The 20,131-nt window shown below is 39.4% G+C and overlaps 1 protein-coding gene across 2 annotated transcripts in view; it reads right to left on the reverse strand.

The window, feature by feature from the left end:
• Window positions 1–501: 501 nt before the first annotated feature.
• LOC120399033 (cadherin-10) overlaps window positions 502–20,131 on the reverse strand; it is a 155,689-nt gene continuing 136,059 nt past the window's right edge. The window contains exons 10-12 of one of the 2 annotated variants that reach the window (XM_039526903.1): window positions 13,609–13,717; window positions 10,405–10,656; window positions 502–1,460 (exon numbers count right to left, since the gene is read on the reverse strand). In XM_039526903.1, coding sequence (XP_039382837.1) covers window positions 973–1,460; window positions 10,405–10,656; window positions 13,609–13,717 — 849 coding nt within the window. In that variant the 3' untranslated portion in view covers window positions 502–972. Of the gene's footprint in view, window positions 1,467–10,404; window positions 10,657–13,608; window positions 13,718–20,131 lie in introns of both variants that reach the window. The other variant, XM_039526902.1, reaches the window with a different exon arrangement.

Genomic DNA, 20,131 nt, shown 5'->3' on the forward strand with positions numbered 1-20,131 from the left:
CAGTGGCTTTAATGGGACTCTGGACCAGCAAAAGGGAAGCTATACTAGAGGTATTGAAGCCCCAGGTAGGCCTTGCATTGAAGTAGTCCTATTGATTTAAAGTCTAATATTGGAAAATTTTAGTCAGATGACTTAAACTCATTGTATTCTTGAAATAGGACTTGTTTTCCCAGCCTTGCTGCTTCCCACCTTCTTGGTCACAGTTGAAAGATTGTTGTTTTTTTTCCCCTCATCAAATGAATGGACACCCAATCTTCTCCGTGTGAACACTTTCAAAATTTTGGTGGGAAATGCTTGGTTAAATATAGACAGCATAAAAATGGCTGGAGTAAGCACTGTTGTTACAGGAGTAATTGCATTCTCTCCTTCAGCCTGAGTATGGAGATAGCTTCTTGGAGGGGAAGGATTCACAATTAATCTCCCAGAACAGGCAACATAGTTGTAAAAACTGGTTTATTTCTTAAAAATAAATACAAAAATATAAATATAAAACATTGGCAGATAGAATTTGATGAAATGAAGTTGCACAAACTTTTTTTTAAACCAGCTGCATATCACACTTATTAACACCACATGTACATTTTTTTTAAATTTTAATGTACAAAACTGGACATACTTTTTTTTCTTTTCCTTCTTAAAAGCTGCACTTGCAAGGGTAGGACATGTACCTAACAAAAGCGGCTTGTACATGAGGTTGCTTAAGGGAATATCACCCTGTTCAAGCTTCTGAAAGTACTTTTACTTACTAAAATGGACAACACTGAATTTCCATAGCTTTGGCTCTTGGAAGGTGATTAAATAAAATGCTGTATATATTCCATGATATCCTACTAGAAAGAATGAATGACAATGAACAAATTAGAAAGAAAACCATTGTGCTGAGTGGCAGGAAAATTTTCCTGAATGTTAAATATTGTTGAGTGGAGAAGGTGTCTGTAAAATTACTTCCTCTCAAATGGACCCTATTGGAGGTTAAGAAGTGTCTTTGTCACTTTCTCCTCCACCATACATTTCAGCTAGCTTATTAAACCGAGGGCCCCATTCTCTGAGGTAATCGTAGTTTTGGTCTCCTTCAGTAGTACCTGACTCTAAGGAACTCAAGGATTCAGCTATAGAATCATTTCCTTCGTAGGCGTAGGTTGCAAGTGAATCATATGGTGGTGCAGACGGATCAGTATCATGCTCCTTTAGCCTTTGGTTAATGAAATCTCGGACATCGGTATTATTTGGTGCTGAAGGAGTCCTCCGTGGTATAAATAATGTTTCAGGAATAATATCTCGTCTAAGCTTCTTATCTTCAATAGCTGCAGGATTTCTCAGTGTGCCAATATCAAAAGCTTGAGTGTCTTCCTCTCCACCGCCTTCATCATTATAACTCACAATGTTGTCTCTGATGTCCTCTTTAGACAGAATCAGAGGCTCTTTCTTTCGCTGCCTCTTCAGAGCAGCAAATAGCACCACTATAACTTAAAAAAAAAAAGAAAAAGAAAAAACAGAAGAGCAGATAGATAAAATAAAGATCTCAATTTAACAATTTCCTAGTAGCAAGCTCAGCAGACACAGTAGCTTTACTTTACCTACGTTTTACCAACTAAGCTTAAGAGTCCCTGAAACAGCAATGACTCCACCTGTTTTTTGATCACCTTACCGTGTATCGTGTAAAACCTCTCTTGTGCTTCAGACAGGATGCACTGAGAATAAGATCTTTTCTGTATCTTTGAATAGGGACATTGGTTTGGTCTGAAAATGGCCAGGTCTACTTTGATGGTGAGGGAGACTATTTTTGCAAGTTTCAAGCAGACTGCTCAAACTATGCTTGCGTTACAGTTAATTAAATATTACTTTGAAAATCATAAAATTCAATCTTGGTATCCTTCCACTCCAAACAGATTCTTTCTGATCACTTTATGTAAAGTTAAACATTTGTGAACTAGTGCCAGGAATCTACTTGACAAGAATATATCATCACAATATTGCTGACTGATGTCTCTATTGTAATGGTGATTTTGTGTGAGAAATAATGTGTTTCTGTTTTATAGCTGGTTGCAGTTAGAGAGAACATAGGTGTCACTTTTTATTGTTTGTAGTGAACACATTCTTTTAGTATAAGAAAGAGGAACTCCTTCTAATGAACCTGGAATTTAAATTACCTTGTTTCTATCTCCCTTACGAAAACACACACACTTGAACACGTATTATACTATATAAATATGAAGTATAATTGTTTCAGTCCGCTGCCCTCATGGTAGGACCAAATACTGTCTAGACCATCCCTGATAGACAGATATGAAAACTATTAACCTCAGTGAGCTTTTGCTCAGACTCTTAGTCACCAAGGTATTTGTGAATCAACCAGTTTTAATGGATACAAGTAATATGACTGAAGTCAACTCGTAAATGGGACCTAATAAGTAAAGCTGGTTCAATTACTTTTTTTTTTTCAGTCAGAAAGTGTGTCTTCCTCTAACGCTATATTTTTTTCTGCAGGAAAAATACTATTTTTGACAGAAAAATTAAATTTTCTGATTGGAAAAAATAAGTTATTTTGAATCAACATTTCAAAATAAAATGATTTTTTTTATTTTCATTTTTAGAAAACAATATATATATATTCCATTTTGAGTTGGGTATTTTCAGGGTTTTCCCCTCCCTCTTTTCCACTGGAAAAACAGACTGGTGGAAACCACTCTCTAAATATTTGCAGTTGGAAAAACACTTTCTTTCATTTGTTAACTTTAATGCTTTCATGAACTGGAAGTGCATAGAAGAGCTACACACACACTTGTTCTGATATTAACTTTAATACCAGCATAAAGTGTGCTGGTTTCCCACCTTCTTTTCAAGTGAAGGGAAAAAATGGAGAAAGAAATCTAACAATACTCAATTTTTGTTTTCAAAAAGTGAACCTCTGGAAATTGTTTATTTCAAAATGTCTTGTAGAAAACAGGTATCAGAGGGGTAGCCATGTTAGTCTGGATCTGTAAAAGCAGCAAAGAGTCCTGTGGCACCTTATAGACTAACAGATGCTCCAATACGTCTGTTAGTCTATAAGGTGCCACAGGACTCTTTGCTGCTTTTGTAGAAAACAGACATTTAAATGGGGAAATTTACCCCCTGGGATAACAATGCCATTTCCCAACTAAAGATTAGACTCCTAATTCTAAAAGATAAGCACCTTCTGTGATGTGTGCTGAGAAATTACAGTTGTAATCCCAGTCTGACTGCCACTTGAGTAAAACTAGCAGGATTTGGCACCAGGTGTGACACTGCCAGACCAGGTTCCAGCTCATGCCAAAATGCCAGGTCAATTCAGTTTTGTATTAGAATAGATCAAAGTGATTGTATAAGAGTATATTTGGTGTTTAAACTGCATTAAAACAAGTGGGATGTTACCTGCATTGTTTTCACTTATCTGTATCCCATTATAATGTACTAGCAAACATTGTACATGGTTTATACCCCTGTAACTAAATAACCCATCAACCAAGGAAGAAGCCTTGTGAATGCAAATGAAGAACTTTAACAGAAAAGTGTTAATTTCAAAGCAAGTGGTCATTGTGTTTTATAATCAGAGATCAAAGACTCAAAATGCATTCCTCACTCTTCGTCATCAAAGGAAAAGCCTACATAGGTAGTGACTGTGTCATCTTGTTTTCTGTGAGAAGAAGTTATAAGTATGGATTTAAGGAAAGATCTCTGGACTGTTTGAATTCTTACGGGGAAGTAAGCCAGATGCAAAGCGGAGATCCCCAGAGATAATCTGGGTACCCTGAAAAGACTTTTGGGACACAAGCAGTTTATTACATCACGGCCACCATTTGGAATTACAAACTGTGACTCACTTATCCATATATTTTACCTGATTAAATCTCTTAACTCTCTCTTCTTTTGGTTAGTTTACTATAGAATTGGCTACCAGTGTTATCTCTGGTGAACAATCTAGAGTATCCATTGATCTGGGATGAATGAGTGGTCTCTCGGGACTGGGAGCAACCTGATGTGATTTTTTTGTTTGTGACCTTTTATCATAAAGTCCAGTTTGTCTGGGCGGCAAGATAGACTGGAAAGTCTGTCTGTGACTCCATGGCAAGATGGGTATAGTGATCCAGGAGTTCACCTTTGATAATGGTTTGGTGAAATCTAATTATAGAACACACCACCAACTTGGAGTGTCTGCCCTGAGATAGGCATTCACAGTTGTGAGCCACTCCAGACAGCGCAACACCATGCACATATGCAATTTGCCTGGCCATACTGCAGAGAATCCCAAACTACAATTCATTAACAGTTTCTTTGTGTCAACTTTGAAATAAGGTCACATCAGTAAGCATGTTTGTTTACGGATGTAGTCCTATGAATAACTTTGAAATAAGGTCATATTAATTTCTCTCAGGATGAGGTTTGGTGCTGCAAGTAACAGTATTTCTGACTCTAAACTCTAACAGCTTTTGTGCTGTGCCACACAAAATTACACATATCTCAAACAAAAATATGATACCAATAAATACAGAACAACTCTAGCAACATAATATAAAGTATTATTAAAATGTTAAGTAAAGAATCAAGTATTTAAAATTATTTCCTTGATTATCATACAGACTAAAATCATCAATTATCTTCCTGGCCATTGCTGCCGTGGGGGGACCAGACTAGTTCCTTCCCTCCTGCCCCTCTTCAGCAATACTTAGCAGGGATGCTGGCCCTAGTCACCAATTTAAATCTTAAAACCAGTCCGTAAATTTAAAGCTAGACTAATGCACCCATCAGCGTGAATCTAAATTTAGTGAACAACCTGCGACAGCTGCTCTTTTCATAGGTCCTGAACTGCAACCCACGCACTACATCTTAACTAATCTACTTTTCTCTCCTCACCAGCAGATTGGTAATGACCCTGGAAAGTCAGGTTACCCACCCTAAGACCCGAGCGTAGGTGGCTTGTGTTACTTACAAATGAGAGGCTCTTCTCTGAAAAGTGACTCTAAAATGACATCATGTGATTGCGAGCTTGCCATCTCCCATGACAGCAGTTTCAAATAAAGTATCTTTTTATTTATAAAGAGCTTTAAAAAACAACCACCACCAGCAATAACAAAAACCTGCTAGCCCTGGAAACTCAGCTGTGGCTATGAGACCTAAGCTGTGTTGTTTTATTCTCACAAATGAACACCCGTTACTGCAGCCCATGGTGTCCTCAGCTACACCTGTGCAACCGATGTGACTTCAGGGAGTCTGCACAAGTGTAACTGATTGGAACATGACAGTGCATTCTTGCTGGTGATGCACAAGGAGGAGTATAATCCAAGTCCTGCTCTCAAACACCTGAAGGTGCTTAAGTAGTAATAAGACTAAACACTTACTTTAGTCAAAATAAGCAGCTCTCACGATGAAGTCAGGGAGCTGATTTGGTTACTAAAAATTATTTTTCTGAGTTACAACATACATCAGTTTCTGACTCCTGACTAGATACCCATCTGGGGAGGAGTTAGAAATCATAATGAAAACAAAGACAGAGCAGAGAAACTTGCCTTCATCTTCACAGACAAGGTCAGCTCCAAGACTGCTGCACTGGGCAGCATATTATGGGGAGGAGGTGAGCAGCCCTCAGTGGTGAAAGAACAGGTTAAGGACTATTTAGAAAAGCTGGACATGCACAAGTCTGAGTCCAGGTATAATGCATCTGAGGGTGCTGAGGGAGTTTGCTGATGTGATTGCAGAGCCATTAGCCATTATTTTTGAAAACTCATGGTGATGTCCCGAACAATTGAAAAAAGGCAAATATAGTGCCCATCTTTAAAAAGGGAAGAAGGAGAATCTGGGGAACTACAAACCATTCTGCCTCACCTCAGTCCCTGGAAAAATCATGGCGTGAGTCCTCAAGGAATCCATTTTGAAGCACTTGGAGAAGAAGAAGGTGATCAGGACTAGTCAACATGGATTCACCAAGGGCAAGTCATGCCTGACCAACCTGATGGCCTTTTACGATGAGATAACTGGCTCTGTGAATATGGGAAAGTGGTGGACGTGATATATCTTGACTTTAGCAAAGCTTTTGATACAGTCTCCCACAGTATACTTGCCAGCAAGTTAATAAAGTGTGGATGGATGAATGGACTACAAGGTGGAGAAAAAGCTGGCTAGATCGTAAGGCTTAATGGGTAGTGATCAACGGCTCGATTTCTAGTTGGCAGCCAGTATCAAGCAGAGTGTCCTGGGGATGGTTTTGTTCAATATTTTCATTAATGATCTGGATGATGGGATCAATTGCACCCTCAGCAAGTTTGCGGATGACACTAAACTGGGGGGCAGAGGTAGATAAGCTGGAGGGTAGAGATAGAGTCCAAAGTGACCTAGACAAATTGGAGGATTGGACCAAAAGAAATCTGATGAGGTTCAACAAGGACAAGTGTAGAGTCCTGCATTTAGGACAGAAGAATCCCATGCACTGCTAAAGGATCGGGGCTGACTGGCAGTTCTGCAGAAAAGGACCTGGGGATTACGGTGGACGAGAAGCTGGATATATGTCAACAGTGTGCCCTTGTTGCCAAGAAGGCTAACAGCATATTCGGCTGCATTAGTAGGATCACTGCAAGCAGATAGAGGGAAGTGATTATTCCCCTCTATTTGGCACTGGTAAGGCCATATCTGGTGTATTGAGTCCAGTTTTGGGCCCCTCACTACAGAAAAGAGGTGGACAAATTGGAGAGACTCCAGCAGAGGGCAATAAAAATGATTAGGGGGCTGGGGCACATGAGTTATGAGGAAAGGCTGGGGAAACTGGGCTTATTTAGTCTGCAGAAGAGAAGAGTGAAGGGGGGTTTCCAAAGAGGATGGAGCTAGGCTGTTCAAAATGGTGGCAGATGACAGAACAAGGAGCAATGGCCTCAAGTTGAAGTGGGGGAGGTCTAGGTTGGATATTAGGAAAAACTATTTCACTAGGTGGGTGGTGAAGCACTGGAATGGATTACCTAGGGAGGTGGACTGTTTTTAAGGCCCGGCTTGACAAAATCCTGGCTGGGATGATTTAGTTGGGTTTGGTCCTGATTTGAGCAGGGGGTTGGACTAGATGACCACCTGAGGTCCTTTCCAACCCTAATCTTCTATGATTCTATGAAGATAACCGCCAAAATTCAGTGTTCTGCCTAATGCAGATCAATTGAGTGGCCAATCATATGACTACATATAATTAGAAATAGGCTGAACCTGAAAATGTTGTTTATCTCGCTGCAAAAAAGAAATCTAAACATTAATACACATAAGAACTATCTAATGAACCCTTTCTTTTTTCAGAGAAGAAATGGCTACTGTCATATTCAGGGGTGATTCACATCATCCAGTCTGTCCATGGGCACTTTTTCCCAGAGTGGCTAACTTCACGGCTTGCCCCTCTGTCGACTGGGGCACCCCTATTCCCACCTTTGCAGCCCCTCTTGAATGCAGTCCTCAAGTGGCAGTGCCCCTCTTTCCAAATGTTTTAACACTACAGGCTCAACTATGTTAGCATCTGTAAGAAATTTGCCTTTAATAAGCTGCTAGTGGCATGCCTCCAAAAGTGACTCAAAAAGAGCTTCTTCAAACAAAAAGTAGGGCTGTCAAGTAATCGCAGTTAACTCATGCGATTAACTCAAAAACTTAATCACTATTAATCACACTTTTAAAACTATAGAATACCAATTGAAATTTATTAAATATTTTTGGATGTTTTCTACATTTTCAAATATATTTATTTCAATTACAACACACAATACAAAGTGTACAGTGCTCACTTTATATTATTATTTTTATTACAAATATTTGCACTGTAAAAATGATAAAAAAATGAATTTTTTAATTCACCTCCAAGTACTGTAGTGCAATTTCTTTATTGAGAAAGTGCAACTTACAAATGATTTTTTTTGTTACATAACTGCACTCAAAAAAACAAAACAATGTAAAACTTTAGAACCTACAAGTACACTCAGTCCTACTGCTTGTTCAGTTAATCGCTAAGACAAATAAGTTTGTGTACATTTACTGGACATAATGCTGCCCGCTTCTTATTTACAGTGTCACCTGAAAGTGAGAACAGGTGTTTGCATGGCACTTTTGTAGCCAGCACTGCAAGGTATTTACTTGCCAGATATGCTACACATTTGTATGCCACTTCCTGCTTCGGACACCATTCCACAGAACATGCTTCCATGCTGATTACGCGCATTAAAAAAATGTGTTAATTAAATTTGTGACTGAACTCCTTGGGGAGAATTATATTTCTCCTGCTCTGTGTTTTACCCACATTTTGCCATATATTTCATGTTACAGCAGTGTCAGATGATGACCCAGCAAATGTTGTTAGTTTTAAGAACACTTTCACTGCAGATTTGAGAAAACACAAAGAAGGTACCAATGTGAGATTTCGAAAGATAGCTACAGCACTTGAACCAAGGTTTAAGAATCTGAAGTGCCTTCCAAAATCTGAGAGGGACGAGGTGTGGAACATGCTTTCAGAAGCCTTAAAAGAGCAACACTCTGATGTGGAAACCAGAGAATTGAACCCCCAAAAAAGAAAATCAACCTTCTGCTAGTGGCATCTGACTCAGATGATGAAAATGAATTTGCATTGGTTCGCACTGCTTTGGATTGTTATCGAGCAGAACCCATTATCGGCATGGACTCATGTCCTCTGTAATGGTGGTTGAAGCATGAAGGGACATATGAATCTTTAGTGCATCTGGCATGTAAATATCTTGAGACACCGGCTACAACAGTTCCATGCAAACACCTGTTGTCTCTTTTCAGTTGACATTGTAAACAAGAGGCAGCATTATCTCCTGCAAATGTAAACAAACTTGTTTGTCTCAGCGACTGGTTGAACAAGTTAGACTGAGTGGACTTGTAGGTTCTAAAGTTTTACATTATTTTATACTTGGGTGAAGTTTTTTTTTTTTAATATAATTCTACATTTGTAAGATCAATGATATAAAGGATGTTGTGCAACCTCTTTATTCGGTGAATTGAAAAATACTACTATTTTTGTTTTTTACTGTGCAAATATTTTTAATAAAAAATAATAATATAAAGTGAGCACTGTACACTTTGTATTCTGTGTGGTAATTGAAATCAGTATACTTGAAAATGTAGAAAACATCCAAAATATTTAAATAAATTGTATTCTACTATTCTTTAACAGTGCAATTAATCACGATTTTTTTTAATCACTTGACAGCCCTAAAAAAAGTATTGCTTATTCAATAAAAGATACATAACTAGCAAGGAGAAGGGTTTAAACAAGTGTGTGTATACATTTTGTCAGCTAAACTTTTCTCTTTCCTTGGCAGTTTCCACTTAGCTCACTAATTGAGGACTAAGAGTCTGTACAAACAAATTCCATGTATGGCATGATAGCAGGGGATCAGACTCTAACCTATTGCACTGAACTGAATCAGTGAAAGTTACTCCTGATTTACCAGTGTTAAGGGCAAAATTTGGCCCTTTACATAATATTCCCTGAGCTTTTTTCATGTACATGAGAGAACTAAAAAAAGGTACATCTATTATCAATACAACAAACCAAACACATATTTTAATATTTGAAATGTTAGCATCATAAGCATATTAAATATTTTGAGGCATTCCATGGCAAAGTAAATAAAGTTTACATAAAATATCATTGGTCATGGGCCAGACTTTTTGTGTGTGTTCTCATGGAACACACGCTGAAATTGTCACCTTTACTTCATCCCTTTGGAAACAAAGCACTCGAGGAGCATCCTGGCCTCCATTTAGTTCTCACAAGATCTACTGGTTTCAGGGGGTAAACTCCACCATTTCATAGAGAAAGGAACACTGCTTCCCTAAGAAGGGTGAATCACTACGTGAACTTAAGATGAAAAATATTGATAAGTTTGCTTGGCTCTCACAACCATTTCTAGTACATTTCCTATTAGAAAGAGGTATAGATAATGGTTTCACATGGGTAAAGGGGTAAAAGTGTCTCAAATTATTTATCTGCTTAAAAGTACATTTTATAATTCTCTGCCAGTAAATACCAAAAACTGAAGTCCCGTTCATTGATTTGACTTTGCTACATAGTTCAACCCTCTTAGCCATTTTTAAGGGAACAACTTCACTGTAAGTATATAGGTACTGCCATTTGCATACTGAAATTTGTTGAAACAATTTAACAACCTGAGATTTTTCATTCTTAGTCACCTAGATGTTTTATTACATCCAAGTTCATCATAGCATAAACTGTTTCCACTGTATTACAGTAGTTTTTGAATCTTGTATCACAAAACACAATCACTAATATTTCAAAACTACATAGCTTGTAGTAGTTATGTAGTTACGTAGTAGTATACAGGTCGGGCCTATATATCTCTGAAGTATTAGTTCATTTGGGAAAAGATGCATTTTTCTCTAACTTACCTAGAAGTATAATGATGCAGAGGAGAATAGCAATTAGAGCACCAGTGCTCAGGCCAGCAGGAAGGAGCAAGGCCTCAGCATTACAGGACTGCATGTTACCACGGTTGTCACAGGTGCACACTCGAATTGTCAGAGTGCCAGTGCTACTCTGGATTGGGTAGTCATTGTCCGATATCACCACTGGCAGGAAATAGGTACTTATTTCATGTCTACTGAAGCCATTTCTTCTCGTCAAAATTCTGGCAGTGTTATCTATATCAGATAAAAATAATTATATATATTACTAATGTGTAATATATAACTATAAAATTCATGTATCAGAGGGGTAGCTGTGTTAGTCTGGATCTGTAAAAAGCAACAAAGAGTCCTGTGGCATATTATAGACTAATAGAAGTATTGGAGCATAAGCTTTCGTGGGTGAATACCCACTTCGTCAGATGCAAAATTCATAGTATATATAATATACACAAACATTTTTTATCAGAGTTTTTCGTTCACTATGTTATTTTGGAAAATGCACTTCCTTAACATCTGACATCAGGCTTTTTTCTACTGGCATTTCAACTTGACCAAAAGGCTGCTTCACCTCTCTCTTCCCCTCAACATGCTGTTGTCCAATGCATTGTATTCCTCAGTATCTCAAGCTGAAATGTGATTGGGTGAGTGATTAACAAAGGCATTCAGAAGATCAAAATGCAATACCGTATTCCTAAACAGTTTAGACACGTGAATGTACTCCAGATACTGTGTGTGTGTAAAGTAGTACAGTCTTATCATGCTGTTATTAATCTGTAGTGTAAACAGTAGCATTAAATGCTGTGCAAATAGCCTCCCTGCAAGTCAGAGATGCCAGGAGGGCTGCTGCTCTTTCTACAAATACAGGACAAAAATACAAAAACAAGAAATAAGGGCAAATGTTTCCTCTTTGATCAGAATTGTCAGTCTCTGCTAGATAAGCATTATCTGTACTGCCAGCTGACTTCCCGTTGAAGTTAATGAGTGAAACTCATCTACAAAATGTGTAGAATATCATTAGAAATTGATAAGATATATTTTCTTAGAGCTCATTCTCTGCATAGGCAGGATCTATTCCCCAGGATATATCCCCTATTAAAATATTGCACTTGGTTTGAGCTAGAAGGCTGAGAGAAGTGAAGAACATTCTATTGTATGCATTCTAGAACATTCCTTTACAGCTCCTCCCATTTGATGTCACCCTGATTTCAGATTTTTTTTATGCCGGCTGATTTCATAATTCTAACACAAGCCAAACAGACTATGGATGAGTGCTCATGTCCCATTTCCCCAACAAAAGACAAACTCCTAAAAGCTTTTCCTGGCAACAGGCAGAAAAAAAAAGACAAATGAACAAAGAGTGGCTATCCACTTCGAGTCATCAGCCTCATTCAGCTTTACAAAGGAGCAAAGACAGAAGACTAAGAAGCAGTCCCCTTGGTCAAGCTTCCTCTGCTCCCATTCTCCCCTCATTGCCTTCCTTCCTTCCTCAAAAAATCAGGCATTGGCCTCTGCTATACACTGCCTCTGACCCACAACCCAAAATAATTCAATGTTTTATTTAGATCCTGTTCTTGTCATGTTATTCTCTGTTGCTCCCTCTTCACTTGTTGTTACAGACTCTCCATTGTTTGTACATAGGCCAGAGGAACTTTTCTCAATGTTGGTGCCTGGGGGTGCAGGAGGCTGTGGAGGCTTACTAAGCCTAGAAACTGAAGCTGACAAAGTGAATTAAGATTATATAAAGTTAAATCTTCTGCAGTTCGAGGACAGCTGACAATCTTCTGGGGACAGTAGGCATTTGCCTATCTCCAAATTATCTTCTAAGTTGAGACTCTACCATTTCCCATTTATGGCTTACCTCTACATAGCATATGTTAATTCATTTATTTCCAGATAAGGGTCTTAATGATGAGAACAGATCAATGCCATTTGTTTTTGAATGTACATAGATGAAATAAACCTCCAATAATTACAGGTCTGTGTCCTTTATATAACTTCAGTGAATTTATATTTTGGTTATCGTACTAAATGTATCTATAGACTACATGTAGTGGTTATATCCATGTCACGGACAGCATTTATCATGACCCTTCAACTGCCTCATCTACTCCCCACTAATCCATTGCTACTGGGAGTACTTAAACATTCCAGATTCCTGAGCAGCTTCATACCCAAGGGACACATAAATAATTTGATGCTATCAGAATTGAAAAGATTCCTAACTAACCAAAAAGGGAAAATGCTGTTCCTTGCTTTAGAAAGACCCCCAGATACCAGGTTTCAGTGGTATTTTCAAAGTCACCTCGTGGATTTGGACACCCAATTCCCATGAATTTCAATGGCAATTGTGCAGCTAGTCTTCTAAGCAGTTTTAAAAGCCTGAAGTTGTAGCATTCAGACTTCAAAGTCTGATATCTTCAGACCTGTCTCATTGCTCCTTATGCTCCCATATCTCTTCTAATTAGATTGTAAGCTTCTTGAGGCAGGATCTGTCTGTACAAAGCCTATCATTGTGGGTCCCTGCTCTATGACTGGGGCTGCTAGGCACCACCATCTTCTAGAGCTAAAACCAAATGTTGTGTCCCCATTTGGGAAACTGTTTTAATAATATAAATAAATGAATAGCTGATGAGGACTCAGTAGTCTTAATTCACAGTCTGAACTTCTTTCTAATTTTAGATACAGTGCGGGTTAACATGACTCTCCTGATTGTTCCTTGAGGTTCAGTTTATAACAATCCCCAAACCAAAAGATGACAAAATCACTATGTTTTTAAAACATGTAAAGCCACCAAATGCAACTGAAATCCTGATCCAGATTTACTTCAACATAAGCTTACATTTGGGGTTTGTAAAATATTTAAATCTTTACTCGTCTTTTAAAATAAAGGAAATTATTTCCATCAAATTGTTGATACCCAATTTTCCATCATATATCTCATAAGTGTTACTATGTACAAGAAGAAAGGGTCATAAGCACAGTAAGGTTATAGGCAACTCCACAGTAGTAACATTAATTTTGTCTGCTATCTGTATGAGGTTCAGTGGCCCGTGAAAGTCCAGTCCTTTCTTCCAGTTAACAGGTCTTAACTTTTGCAAACACAAGTTCAAATGTTTCAGAAAAATACCTGTAATACGTTAGGAATTAAAGATAAATCTTATACCATGGGCAAGCTCTGTATTTTACCTTCATTATCTTGAACAGTAAAGTTTGGGTTAACAGCAGCTAAACTGAAGAAAAATTTTTGTCCTCCAAGAGGGTCATCTTTGTCTACTGCACTTATGGTCTGTATTAGCTGCAGACAAGGAAAAAAATAAGCAGGGATTGTGATACAGTTATCTGGTTACTTCAAGGAACAGTGCCAGCTTTAAAAAAAAATCCATATTTATAAAACAAACTATGGTATAAATAATACCATCTAATATGATAACTGATCAAATGTACCTTTCGTCATATATGTTGCTTCTTTTCCTGATGAAGTGCAAAAAATAAAGCAGTAAGTAACCTAGCTCATTAGTCCAGAGTTTGGATTCCAAACACTGCATAGCAAAGTTTAAACCCAGTATTTATAAAATCAAAATGACCACCTCCCCATAATATTCTGAACTGCTGCCTACCTTTTCCCCTTACACATTTCTCTGTATATTTTTAACAAATATATACAATAGCAATTCAGATTACATTAATACACTTAAAACATACACAAAGAACTGGCCAAAATCTTTCACAGGAAAATATGAATTTCAAAAGAAAAATATTCATTACAGTTCAAACTGAAATTTATATTTCGTTTAAATGTTTGAAAACTGAAAATAATATTAATGTTTTAATTTCTTCCCCCCACCACATTGAAGGTAATTTTTTTTCATTATCTCCTTTTTCCCCTCTACTCTAACTTTTCCAAAGTTGAAGAAGTGTTGAAAAGTTAGATTGACAACAGCAAAAATGAAACACGACTCTGCCACTATAAATCTTCCAAATCTGAGGAAATCGCAAGAGGAAGAGGGGTTAAAAGAAAACTCCCTGGACTTTAATTTGATAGCACGCAATGGCAAAAAGGTAGAAGATGGGGGAAACAAAAACTGTTCAATGTCAAAGACTGCAAAACGGAAACCACTTTAAAACTTCTAAATTTGTAATGAAATTCATTTGTCCATTTCTCAGCACAGAAAATCATGTAAATTAAGAGTTTATGAGGGAAAAAATTGTTTATCATGACTCAAACATGCTATTCAAAATGCTAAAACACATACACTTCTATTGCCCCTAGCTGGGATCTGAGATCCTGGGTAGATCTCATAACTTAGGCTGCATCAGAGTACTCGGGGTGCAGACTTCCAAAGAAAGCCTGTTGTAGGAATTGCAGGAAGTAGTGGCGATTCCCTGCCATTTTTCTATTTAAGTATGCAGTGAACCTGTGTAGTTTGTCATTGACACTTACTGGCCATTAGCTACAGCAAGTGCCATCTCTTAGATGTAAACCTGAGATCTTTGCTGCTTCATCCCAGGGTGACTTCCAGTCACACAACCTCGGTTACTATTCTATGCTGATGGTTACCAGAACTACCTCTCTACTGACTGACATCTCGCCTTCAATGTTCCATTGTCTGCTCAAGCTCAACTTGGCAAAAAATGAAGTTTCTTCTAGAACCCTCCCACATATCCTCCAGGCTCCATTACTGTTGTCAGCTATACAATCCGACCTGCTCCACAAGCCTGCACTCTACCCGTCATTTTTGACATCTCTCCTGTGACATGCTAAATCCTGCTTTCTTTGTCTCTCTAGAATTTCCAAAATGCATCTGTTTTCTTCATTCCTAACATTAAAACTCTTGTAAAGTCATATCATCCTTTGCCTCAGCAATGGCAACCTCCTCTCTGTGGCCTTCCAAACATTCATCTAACTCCCCATTTCTCCCCTCCAGTCCTTCCAAACCACAGAGGTAAAACTCTTTCACACTGAAAGCTTTGGCTTTCTCTCTCTCAATTGTGTTCCTTTATCCTTCTCCAAAGACCCTCTCACCCTCACTTTCCAGGCCACTGGGAGCTGCGGGAAGCAGCAGGCAGCACATCCTTCAGCCCACGCTGCTTCCCTCAGCCCCCATTGGCCTGGGACGGCGAACCCTGGCCAGGGGGAGCTGCGATCAACCGAACCTGCGGACGTGGCAGGTAAACAAACTGGCCCAGCCCGCCAGGGTGTTTACCCTGGTGGGCTGCTTGCCAAAGGTTGCCGATCCCTGGCTTAGGCTAAAGGAAAAAAAACACGTTTCAAAAAAGTTTGTTTCTGACAATAGGCAAACTCAACAGGACAGTGAAATTTGGCTTGAGATACTTCTACATATATACACTATATGTTGGGACACTGGCATGAGGACCAATCATAATATTCCTACTGATTTAGGATCTTACATTCTGATCATATTACACACAGACACACACTTTTCCTGTATATAACCTCTTTCATAGTAAAGAATCCTAATGTTTTCCAAGCAATAGGGATCACTCACCATCAGTGAGGTACAGCTATGTCTTAAATGGAATACAGGAAGAATTCTGTGCCAACAAGGCTGCTAAACAAGATTTAGGAGGGGAAATTAAACCAGATAAAATATTAACAGGAATTTTAGGAGGGCAGCATCCTGAGCCAGGCTCAGTTTGCTGAGGACTAACTCCTTGATTATTTTAAAATGTGTCATGGGATCTTTAGTGACAAGCAGTCAGGCCCTTTGTTGTACACCTGATCTGAGTGGCAACACCTCCAGCAGAACTAGGGTGACCAGATTTATAGGGACGGTCCTGATTTTTTGGTCTTTTTCTTATATAGGTTCCTATTACCCCCAGGGTCGGCTCTAGTTTTTTTGCTGCCCCAAGCAAAACAATTTTTGGCTGCCCACTCTCCCCCCGGCTTTTTTTTTGGCTTTTACACATGTTTGCACTTTGCAGTTTGGTTTTGACTGTTTAAACTTAAAAAAAAATGAAAACAGAGAATTTGTAGTTAGTGAAATAAAACAATTTCCTGCTAGTATAATTTTAACATTTAATTTTAACAAAAACACAATTACAAACAATTTGAGTTCAATGATACACTGCAATGAAAAACGTTAGTGTCTTCCAGTTTCTTATAAATTACAAGAATCTATATGAATTTAATTTTTCTGGTTTTTATACTTTTAATAAGTCAGTGAAATCTAAATTTTTTGCAAGAGTACTTTCAACTGAAATTAATGCAAGTCCTGACAAATGAATTTGAGACATGGTAGACCTCAAATAATTTTTTAGTAATTTCAGTTTTGAGAAACTGCGCTCACCAGAAGCCACTGATACTGGTAATGTTAAAAGAATGTGTAATGCTATAGCAGTGTTTGGAGTGAAAAAATCATTTCTTGCTATACATTCAAATACTTTTAGAGGAGAAGTTTTAGGACTTATTAGCTCAGATAAAGCTATTAATTCATCACACAATTCTACTGCATCAATGTCAGCAGCATTATCAGTACTTGGCAGTGCTTGGCAGTACTTGGCAGTGCTTCATGAGGTCTTCTTTGGAAAACTGATTTTTAATATTTCCAATATCATATAAAAATTCAAAAGTTTCCCAATGACATGCAACTGACAAAATCTTTCTTAAATGTAAGTTATAGCTACATCCAAAATACAATAGAAACATTCAACTTTAAACCTTTCATTTGGATCGAGAATAGGATCATTATGAGCCTCATAACAAAACTGTCTTGTTTTTTCCCAAGGACGAATGAATTGTTGAGGTGCAAACGTCGGTTCAAAATCAAGATCCTCTGCTATTGTTGTTGCTTCTTTGACAGTTTCTTCAAATCCTTCATCTGAACGGTATATTTTTAAATATTCCAGCGTTTTATTCAAAATCATCTTTGCCTCAGATATGTCTATGGTTATGTTCTGCATAACTTTGCTGGTCAAACTAATTTGATTTAGAATATTATGCCAAATAACCATGCAACATGGAAATTGAAACTGCATCATTTTCTGAGCCAATGTTTCAGCTTCATGTCGAAATGAAGGATCATACAACAAGTCCTGGCTTATTTCGAATAGTGCATCATAAATCTCTCCTGATGAATATCGGAATGGTCTAATAGCATCTATCCTGCTTTCCCATCTAGTTTGACTTAGAGGTTTAAGTGTGAGTTTTTGTTCAAGATGCTTCTTCAAGACTGCCCAACGGTGTGTGGAAGCACTAAAAAAGTTGTACATTGCTTGCACTGTGGTAAAATATGAACCGGCATGTTTAGATGATTTGGCAGCATCACTGACAACCAGATTGAGCGAATGCGCATGGCAAGGAATTAAAAAAGTGTGATTGTTTGAATTCAATATTCTTTGCTGTACACATGCATGTCATCCTCACGTTTGAGCCGTTATCGTACCCTTGGCTGCACATATTTTCTAAAGGTATTACACAGTGTTCCAATCTCTGTAGAATTACATCTGTGAGGGCTTTCCCAGTAGTTTCATTCACTGGTATAAATTCTAGAAAGTGTTCACAAATTTTCACTTCTGCATTTTCATCAATTTTCAGAAATCGTAAAACTATTGACATTTGCTCGGTTTTGCTCAGATCTTGAATACAATCAACTATAATTGAGTAATATTTGGCATGTTTCAAATTCGATAAAATTTCATTACGCATTCCATTAGAAATTAATTCTAATATCTCATTTTGTGTATTTTTACCCAAATAATTGGTGTGAATCTCTCCATCTTTCACTATAACTCAACCAATTTTAAGAAATTTCCATTGTTATTCTCATATAAAATATCAAACATTCCAACACTGCTTGCCGACATAGAATTTCTGAATTTAGTTGACGTCGCTGTACTGTATTGATTGTTGTACCAGAACCTAATCTGTTTGACAGCTCAATCCAATTTGTCAATGAGCATAAATGATTTTTTGATGTTTCATGTTCTTTCAAATCTACATCTTTGGTCCATGAATAGACTAACCACGATCTATTAATTTGTTTCCCATTTTTCATTGTTTTTCTTCATACTGAATGGCATAAATCGATGATTCAACTCATTAAATGGATATTCAAATGTAGGATCTAATTTTGAAGGACCTTTTTTCACAATAATCATTCGCATTGCATCAGTAAATATTATCGGTCATGTACTTGGATCCGATCCTATGTCAGTCTCTCCACCTTCCAATAACTGTTCTTCAGTTTTAGATTTGGATAACAGTTCTTCGTTTCTGGACTCTTCAGCTGATGTATTAAATCTTTGGATGGATTGTGATTGTTCGTCTTTATCAGTTAGCGAAGATAATCTTTGGTCAGAATGCTGTTCATCTTTATCAGTTGATAAAGGTAATCTTTGGTTCGATTGGTCTTCATCAGTTGATGAATAATCACCTTCAATGCATTGCTTAGAGCTTTCTCCTTGATTGTCGAATTTTGTAAAATACTTTTTTGAAGTACGAGATAGTTTTTCTAATTCTTTTTGCCGTTTCTCTCTTTGTTGCCGGTAGGCAGCACTGGAAAGTCGTTTTCATTTTTGTCCCGGCATTTTAGCCCTATAACCACTGGCACTGACGCGAAATGGAAATTAGCGTGAATGGCGCCGATACAGCAGCACAGTACGTAATTGTGATTTGAGTGACCGTGTCACAACGTGACACAATATTTTTCACATCACGCTCCTATTGCACTACTGTACTTGCCATAGGTAAGGCGCTAGTTATTGGGGCGAGAGAGCTCCCCACGAGCTTGGATAGACACTGGACCCAGCCCTGCTGGCATTTTCCCAGCGCTGAGGCCGCCCAGCTGGGAGCCTGAGGGGCATGCAATGGAGAGAGCTCTGGGGCTGCAGGAGCCAAGGAAGAAGTGCTGGGCTTGCTGGACAGATGCTGCCCCTCTCTACCAGGTCGCTCGCCCCCTGCAGGGGGGAAGGCAGAAGGAGACTCCAGGCACCGGCACGTGTGGGGCTGGGGAGGGAGGCAGGAGCCACTGGGGCTCCAGCAGGCAGAAGCTCCCCAGGGGACCTGGGGACCCTCCCACCCGGCCCAACTCTTACCTTACTGTGAATCTGGCCCAAGGTGGATTCATATCCCACGGCTGCCGCTCCCGCGGCTGGGGGTTGGGGCTGCTGCTGGATCCCAGCCCCACTCATCCTTGGTCTTCACCTTGGCCCCGGCACGAGTTTGTCTCAGCCCGGGCTGCCGCTCTGCTCCCCTTTGCCCTCCCCTGGCAGAAGGCGGCGTGGAGGGGAGGAGGAGGAGGAGGAGGCAGAGGCAGAGACAAGCCGAGGAGGAGCGGCCCGCCCGGGTGCCATGTTCTGCCTGTCCTTTGCAGCCGGGGCAGGGCCGCGCTACCAGATCCCGCCTGGGGGGTGGCCGCTGACCATGGGATAAGCTGAGGAGGAGCGGCCCGTCCTCTGCAGCCAGGGCAGGGCTGCGCTACCAGCTCCCACCACTCTCCCGCGGTCAGCGGCCACTCCCCCCCACTTGGGCTGGAGCCAGTAGCGCAGCCCTGCCCCGGCTGCAGAGGACGGGCCGCTCCTCCTCAGCTTGCAGCGGAGGGGACAAGCCAAGGAGGAGCGGCCCGTCCTCTTCAGCCGGGGTAGGGCCACGTTACCGGCTCCTGCCTGAGGCGGGGAGTGGCCGCTGCCTGTGGGAGAGCAGCAGGGACATGCTCCCCACTTAGCCGGCTCCCTGCCCCGCAGCACCCCG

This window comes from Mauremys reevesii, linkage group 2, assembly GCF_016161935.1.
Source record: "Mauremys reevesii isolate NIE-2019 linkage group 2, ASM1616193v1, whole genome shotgun sequence".
In the NCBI taxonomy this organism is placed as follows: domain Eukaryota; kingdom Metazoa; phylum Chordata; order Testudines; family Geoemydidae; genus Mauremys; species Mauremys reevesii.